Source organism: Chelonoidis abingdonii, chromosome 1 (assembly GCF_003597395.2).
Source record: "Chelonoidis abingdonii isolate Lonesome George chromosome 1, CheloAbing_2.0, whole genome shotgun sequence".
NCBI classification, from domain to species: domain Eukaryota; kingdom Metazoa; phylum Chordata; order Testudines; family Testudinidae; genus Chelonoidis; species Chelonoidis abingdonii.
In genome coordinates, this window is record NC_133769.1 from 143,086,493 (window position 1) to 143,095,243 (window position 8,751).

Consider the following 8,751-nt stretch of genomic DNA (forward strand, 5'->3'; position numbering starts at 1 on the left):
CATGGACGCACAACGCCGAATTACTGTACCTAGTGTGGCCGCATGAAATCGAATTTATAATATCAGTTTTATAAAACCGATTTTAGCTAATTCGATATTATCCCGTAGTGTAGACGTGGCCTCAGTCTCGGCAGACACTCCGTCACAACCTGAATTCTAGCTCCATGCAAGCAGCACTCTTCTTGAGTTTCCCGGTGTGGAGAGCAGATGGATGACTCTGTCCCCCTTAGGAGGGAGTCCCCAACCACCACCCCCGTTTCCTCCTCTTGGGAGCGGTGGTCATGGAACTTCCATCCCTAGGACAATGCATCCCATGCCTTCCGGTCAATGGGGTCTCCTTCTGATCCCTTCCCTCAGACAACTCTTCCAAACCATTCTCCATAACAATACCTGTGCAGAGCGCCTGGAAACAGTTTCTTACCTATATCTGCACTGGGGGTACATGAGTTCTCCCCTCTCTTCTTCTGGAGGTCACATGTTGCCAATTTTCTTCCCCGTTCTGCACTGCCCTCTCTGATTCTTCAGCATGCTGTGCCTGTAGTACCAAATGCTGACTCCTATCCAGAAAGTCTTCATTTTCTCTGATGCAACGCAGGGCTGATACTTGGGTCTGTAGTCCTTTAAGCTGGATCTGCTGAGGCAGAGTTCTGTAAACTACACAGATGCATGAAAGTGGAGCTCTACTCTGACAAGTGACTGTGTAAAAACGAACCCTTCTTACTTGGCAGTTCTGCTCCCTGGGCCTGGCCCGACTCAGAGCTGCTGACATGAATGCTCAACTATATAGCTTTTATTACAGTACACCTTGGAGAGAGCAATCTGGATTCTGTTCCTCCATCTGTCTCAGCAATAGAATTGTTGCTTAAATTTCAGTGATAGGGCCTTGTGGTTACACTTGTGCAAACTTACTGAAAATAAGGTTCAGCGGTGTCACTGAGGGAAGAATGTAAGCTGTAGAACCTTTATTGCTGGTGATGATGGAAAAGAGGGAAGAAATCCAGCTTGACGCTGAGTCCAGGATGAGTTGCAATATTGGCATCTGGGAAGAAAACAGAGCACGATTTTACTTCTAAACAGAGTACATCTGATCTAGAATCACTTAGATGTGAAATATGGAGCCTCAGGAGGCTGTTTTTACTGTGTCACTTTTCAGAGCAGCTCTTTGGGTGAAATTCCTCACTGTGCAGAGAGTCAGCACAAGGTTTATGCTCAAATGCTGAGCTCCTGACTCCTGGTTAAGTCACATGGAAATATTTTGTTGCAAACCTTAGTTTTAACTTGTGTTACCTTGGGCAGCTACCAGTTACAGTGATCACACTCTGCGGACTTAAAATTCCTCATGTGTTTCTAATGGACTAATGTCTTGTCTCTTTTTCCGGTCTTGAGCTCTTGCAAAATGTTGCTGGGGGCTGTTGAACAGCTCCTGCGCTCCTCCCAGGAGGTGACACCTTGTGAAAGGCGAAGTGATCCCTGAAATGCAGACGTAGATAGTGTATGTGGTTTGTGAAGTGCTTCGGGACCCTTCAGGAAGATGCATTTTCCAGGGCACTCGGGAGCTGAACTTGGGTCTCCCTGCTCTGCCACAGACTTCCTGTGTGACTTCAGGCAAGTCACTGAGACTGCATGCACAGGGTGTGATTGCAGCTCATGCAGATATACCCGAGCTATCGTTCATCTACCTAGCTCAGGTACTGGAGCACTGTAGCTGCAGCAGCACAGACATTAGCATGGGTTACCTGTGTGAGTAATAATCCAGGCCTAAGGGCTGGCTTGTGCAGCCTGCATTGAAGTTCAGGGTGGTGCAGCCCCACTGCGCCAGTACCTGTGCTAGGTAGATCACAGCTATCTTGGGGGTACTTACACGAGTTGCAGCGGCATGCCCTCAACCCCTCTGTGTCTTGGTTCCCATCTGTACAATGGGTATAACAGCTCAGCCCTGCCTCACAAGGGATAAACACATTAGCGATGGTGAGGTGCTCAGGTAACTATGATACCATGAGCCTTATTCCTCAGCTAGATGAAAGGCCCCATGGAAATGGGTGGGACTTGCTTAGTCATATTTTAATAAAACAGCATCCATAGTGATCAAATGTGCCATAAGCATGTCTGAGAGTTTGGTGTTGGGGTGAGCACTCCCCATGTCTTCCCTCCAGGCTGGATGCACGCTGGCTACCCCATCATGGGCCACCTGGATTCGGTGAAGGAGATGGTGAATGTGGAACACATGCGAGCCACTGGCCTGTGGGGCCCCATCCACGAGCTGGGACACAACCAGCAGCGGGCAGGCTGGGAATTCCCCCCTCACACTACTGAGGCCACCTGCAACCTGTGGTCTGTCTATGTGCATGAGAAGGTGCTGGGGATCCCCAGGGACAGGGCCCACCAGGCTCTGCAGCCACAGTGTCGGAAGCAGAGGGTCACAGGTTATCTGGAGAAAGGGGCTCAGCTGAAGGACTGGAGCATGTGGACTGCGTTGGAGACGTACTTGCAGGTAACTGTGGGAGAGGCGGGGTTGGAGATTGGAGTGTTTTCATTGTGGTCAGTGATCTCTTTAGCAGATAAACATCCTCAGGCTGGAGTCTGCAACCCACACAAACATCTGCTCAGGAGCTGGACTTGTCCTAGCTCTATAAAGCAGGCACATGGATGTCTCAGTCTGCCATAGTGTTTCTCCAGGCCCTCTCTCTGCGGCAGGACTTTGCCAGACAGCATCAGCTCCTTTGCTTTGGTGGCAAAGCCCATCTCCCTCCTGAGTAGGAAAACAGGAGCTGTTGCTCTGGTTCTTTGTACGTTAAACTCAATAGGCGGTTACCACCTAAATACCTTTGAGGATCTGGGTCCTAGTTTCTCTGTGCCATCTCTGAAACAGGGATAACAACTCTGCCCTCCCTCACAGAGGTGCAGTGAGGAGAATATAGACATGACAACTGAGGTGCTCAGTTACTAGGGTAGTGGGGGCCAGGTGAGTACTGTAGATAAGAGTGGGGGAGCTGTAGTACAACTGCTTTCCCCTTCTCCCCACCATCCCTTGAGGGGCCATTGGTTGGACTGAGGGGGAGCAGTGCTGGCAGGCCCTCCGCAGCTGGGCAGTGAAAACAAGCCAGTATTGTTCCTGCCATTAGTCAGCGAAGCCCCTGAGGATCTCCTTGCCTTTCTGCTGAGGTGAAGGAGCCAGGGCCTAGGCATAGCATTCCCCATCCGGAAACTGCCTTACCGATCAGAGTTGAGGGCCAACCAGTTGAGCGTCCTGTCTCTGACAGTGGCCTCACCAGATGCTAAACCCTAAACCCCTCCCCCATCATTTAGTATTATTTGTATAGTGCCCTGGAGTTGCCTTACATATATATGATAAGACCAGTCTGGGCCCCAAAGACCTTACAATCTAAATAGATTCCACATGGGCCGAAGAGAAGAGATGAGGATATGATCCCCAGTGTCACCTCTAATTTAACCTAACATTGCTCATTAACCCTAATCCAGAGCCCATGCCCAGCCCCACTTTGCTTTGAACTAATTCCTCAATTATTTTTATTTTTGAAAACAACCCCTTGAGTTCCCATTCCAGGCCAAAGTATGCCCCACCTACAATCTCCCATCCCTCTCCCCACCCCCTCTGCCCAGCCTTGCACCACCTTCCTCTCCTGACAGTCCTCTCCTTCCCTCTGTGCAAATCACCCTCCGCTGCACATATTAGCAGCTGTCAGCAGAGGGCTGCAGGGCAGTTCCTGGGGCTAAGAAGCCAGGTTGCTGCTGCTAGCAATGCAACTTGTGTCTCTGGGCTATTACATAATCGTGTGCATATGGGAGATCTTTCTTCCTGTCTTTAGGCATGTTATCTTATGCCCTGAACCATGAGGATTTGTTACTTTCATCGGTTTTCCCCCTGTCTAATGTATCTTCAGGTAACATTTTAAAATGAGACTGTCCACCACTGAGGAACAATGAATGTCTGTGAAGTGAGAAGCACAAAGGTTAAATTTAGATCAGTGAAGGGTTCCGTCTCCATATTCATGAAGTGGTCATTACTATTGCTGATTGCATCATGAGGCTTTGCCTGAGGTGGGATCAAACACAGTGTCTCATGTTATACTTGGGGACCAAGATCGTGTTTTTAATACTCCTTCTCCTTGCCCCTCAGCTGCAGGAGGGCTTTGGCTGGGAACCCTTCATCCTCCTCTTCTCTGACTACCAGAAAATGTCCAACATCCCCAAGGACAACCCCTCCAAGATGAACCTGTGGGCTGAGAAGTTCTCTCGGCAGGTGAACAAGAATCTGGCTCCCTTCTTTCTGGCCTGGGGCTGGCCTATCAAGGAAGATGTCTCCTTGGAACTGGCTGCTCTACCAAACTGGGAGGAGAACCCAATGAAGCTATACAGACCTGGGAAGAAATAAAGTCTGGGCACTTTGTCTACAGAACTAATCCAATAGCTACTTACCTTTCCTTTAAGCTGTACCAGACTTTGCATTGGTCTAGCAGGTATACTTGGTGCTGCCTCAGTGCAGGGGCCTGGTCTAGATGGTCAATCAAGGTCCCTTCCAGCCCGACGTTTCTATGATCGCGCCAACACACAGTCTGATTCTGATTTTATATACATAACCTCTGTCCTTCACTGGACAGTGGGATTTGGACTTACTATTCCCCTATCTTTGCCCTGAATTCCATAGCTTGTTGCTCTCTCTGCATGAAATCTCCACCTGCCCCATGCAGAGGGTCAGCAAAGGTCTATGTGACACCCAAATTCCATGTAAACCATGTTTTGAGGCCTTAAGTAGTGCATAGGCCTGGTGCTGACCCTCTGCCTAGGGGGGAATTTCGTCCCTGCTGGTTTACTTCCTGCCAAACCTGTCACTCCATGCAGATAGGTGAACTAGTCACGGGGTTATCTCAGGGATTACACAAAAGAGATCCATATCCTTAATGCTAACAATGGCAAAGACAATATTGATTTCTTCTAGTTTATTGTTTTAATGTAGGTAACGCTAGACCTTCAGTATACATTTCATTGATCTTGGTTCTTATTAAGATTTAATCTCTCTCATACTGGATAAGATTCCACACCCACAGTCTTAAAACCAAGTGACCTCATACTGCATTTATCCAATTGCAATTTAGCTGAGATCTCAAATACTGGTGCTTTCTTTCAATTGTGCATTGCTGATTTTCATTTTTCTTCTGTAGCAGATGTATTCCTGATTTTCTGGGATACCATCTGTGAAAACGCATTGGCTTAGACTTCTGCATCATGTTCCAAATATACGTTCCATTCTTTTTTCCCATATTGATATGAGATATTTTTCCAGTAGACCATTGTCCCTCATCCTCCAGGCAGAAGTTCAGCACAGGTGTGGACAACACTTAAATCCCACTTTAACCCTGTTTTGAAGGCTCAAAATACAGTTTACGTGGTGCTTAGATTTTTGTGCTGGCCTTATATAGAGGGTGAATTTCACCCTTGGTGAGTGTATAAGCAGAGGACAAGATATGAATGGATATAAAAAGTTGCTCAAAATCCTGTCAATTTTATTATAGGACTGTCTTGCTTAAGAGGTGGGATTATTTATTTTTACTCACCAAAAATGGACTTGAAAATCCAAAAAAGAGCAGCCCACATATGGCAAATTACACCAGCTGAGGGTCTGACCTGAAATGCTTGGAGACCTACATTAAGGAAATCCAAATGTAAACTAACCAATCTCATTTTACCAAAAGAGAGAGATCTGTTCTTTAGCCAAAATATGCTATACTGTGAAATGGGGGCTAAATCAGAGTCCTATTGGCACATCAAGGAGTCGAATTCAGATGTTCAAAGATGCTTTGCCAAGCGCTCCAAGTGCAGGCTTAGGCCTCCGGTGTGAAAGTAGGGAGCTCGGTCGGTGACTGCAGCAACAAAACAAGAAACTGTTGGTGTGGCAACAGATCTCAAAATAACAAATAAACATTTTATAGCTAGTGTGAAACACTAGTTTAGGGAGCAGGATCAAAACAATTCAATGCGCTGTCTAGAAAAAGTTTGTGACACTGCTGAGAATAGCCCTTTAAGGAATTGAAGTGGACAAAGTAAAATTGAGCTGGAGGCTCCATTAACTTCAGACTAAATAAAGCCAGTGACTAAAGACCCAACCCTTCCAATAACCTTTGAGAACCAATGAGTTCACTTGTGAGCTGTTCAAATTAAATATCGATTTACTAGCTTCATTCATGCAGTCAGTTTTGACTTTATTGAAAGATGGGTTGCTAGTGTCTGTTCTTGATCTGTTGTCCCTTGCTCTGAAAAGGCAACAAAGACCCTCCCGATACTGGCAAATCAAAGTTGATTTTATTTCTACAGTATGATTGTGAGACTAGCCAACACACTTGCAGACAGACTACAGAATATATAGGTACAATAATTCTTCAACAACAAACGGTATATGAAACAAAAAATCTTTGAGGCCAACAACACCGGAACGTCTGTTAGATTCTTTACTAGCAATTTTTGGCGAGAAGCAAATTGCACATAAGCAAGGCTTTTCCCCTTAGTGGTTGTAAAGCATTCAATAGCTTTGAATGAACTACTGTTTTAATAATAGATTCAAGCTCTGTACCATACGCCACAGGTAGCGATGGCCTCAGTTCTTCTCACTCAGGTGAATCTAACTTAAGAAGTACAATGCAAGTTTGCCCCATTTTCCTGTTGTTGATTATTCTAGTCCTTGAATTTCTGGCAGGAGCCATAGAAAGGAATCCATCAGTTTAAGGTATGGTGGATTAGAGTGGAAGGAGGGGAAATTATGCTGTCTGCAGATTACATTATCTATCTATCATACCACTCTTCAGGTATTTTAATACTTTGTATATGTATATTATATGTTTGCAGTTTCTTCCCATCCCTAAATCTACATAGTTTATATTGTTGTTATTATTTGTTATTACTATTATGGGAAAGCAAAATCTGAATAGACCCCTTAAACCAACTTGCCTCTGCAACTGCTGCCCCACCTCCCTACTCCCATTCATCTCTAAGCTCATCGAATGTGCTGTTTACAGCCCCTGTTTGGTGTTTCTCTTCTCCAGTTCTCTCTCGACCCTCTCCAGTCTGACTTCTGGCCCTTGCATGCCACTGAAATTGTGCTCATGAAAGTCCCAAATGACTTTTTACTTGCCAAAGCAGAGATCCAGCATTGCATCCTCATCCCCTTTGAGAAATTAGCTACCTCTGACACTCTTCTTAAAATTTTATCCTCCCTTGGGTTCTGTGACTCTGTTCCCTCCTGGTTCTCTCTAATTGCTCCTTCAGCATGGCCTTTGGAGTATTCTCATCTGCCCTCCAGCTTTCTGTCCCACAGACCTCTGCCCTTGGTCCCCTTCTCTTCTCCCTCTATACCTTATCTCTGGGTCATCTCATCTGCGAATACAAATTTAACTACCATCTTTGTGCTGACGACACATAGATCTATCTCCCTACTCCAGACCTGTCTCTTTGACATCTCCTCATGAATCTCTAGCTCTCAGTTCAAGCTCAACATGGTTAAAACAGAGCTCCAAATCTATCCCCAAGTCCTACCCACACCTCCTTTCTCAATCACTGTGGACAACACTATCCGGCCTGTAACTTGGGCATCATTTTCAACTTGGTCCTCTCTGTAAGTCCTCACATCTAGGCTATGGCTAAATCTTGCCAATTCTTTCTGCAAAGCATGTCTAAGATATGGTCTTTCCTGGCCATCCACAAATGTCTCCCATTGTCTTGTGTCTCTGTTACGGCAATATCCTCTCTGGCCTGACAAATACAATCTTGCCCCATTTATCTCCATTCAGAATACTGCTGTCAAACTCATTCCCTAGCCTGTCAGTCTGACCATGTCACCTTCTCTTTGCATCCCTCTCTTGGCTCCTATCACATCAAACAGAAGCCGCTGATCTTTATTTTCAAGGCCTTTCCTTGCATACCCCAGCCCTACCTATCATCTCTCATTTGCTATCAAAATGTCAACTCCCATCTTTGATTGGCCCATGATTCCAGCCTCCCTCGTCCCCTGGTTAAATTTTCAAACAAGCACCTTTGTGCTTTCTCCCATGTTGTGGTGTGCTGAGATCACACACTATCATACTGACCAATGCTATTTCACTGTTGCCTTGTACTCACCCATCGGCTTGTGTGTGCCCATCTGTTGTCTCTTGTCTCGTACCTGGGGCAGGTCTACACTACAGTGGGGTCAACGCTCTGAGATCAATCCACCGGTGGTCGATTGAGTGCTTAGCAGCCACCTAACTGTTGGTACCTATGCTTCTGACAGTAGGTGCAAAATTGATTCCTCCTGATGCTACCAAGTTGCTCAGTGACCTTGTTCAAGCTTAAGCCTGGGTGGGGTTCACAAAGCAGGAGAGTGTGTGTCCCCGGTGGTGGGCATTTGCCTGAGATGTGCGACTCCCACATTCAAATCCCCATGCTGACTAATTTGGCGCAAGGGCTTGTACCTAGCTCTCCAGCCTCCAAGAAGATTTGACCTGGGCTGTCTCTTTCTCTTTTTGACAAGACTGGGTTGACCTGGTTTAGGCACTTAACTCCAGGAGAGAGTTCATGGCTGTGAATCTAACTCCCTTTCAGGGAGGGAGCTTAGGCCTCAGCCTTTCGTATTGGCTAATGTAGCTTGCTGGCTCTGTGAGTCCCTTTCTTAGGTGTCTCTCTTTCTCGCCATACAATGCAGGGGGAGCCTTGAGAGCAGATTCACAAAGTTTCTTAGGTGCCTAACTCTACATTTGAGCTGTG

At 46.3% G+C, this 8,751-nt stretch overlaps 1 protein-coding gene across 1 annotated transcript in view; it reads left to right on the top strand.

The window, feature by feature from the left end:
* The window catches only part of LOC116823827 (TRPM8 channel-associated factor 2-like), a 32,328-nt gene extending 24,137 nt beyond the window's left edge, over positions 1–8,191 (top strand). The window contains exons 7-8 of the mRNA XM_032778685.2: positions 2,154–2,491; positions 4,139–8,191. Of these exons, the coding sequence (XP_032634576.1) occupies positions 2,154–2,491; positions 4,139–4,393 (593 nt within the window). The 3' untranslated portion in view covers positions 4,394–8,191. The remainder of the gene's footprint in view (positions 1–2,153; positions 2,492–4,138) is intronic.
* Positions 8,192–8,751: the final 560 nt, after the last annotated feature.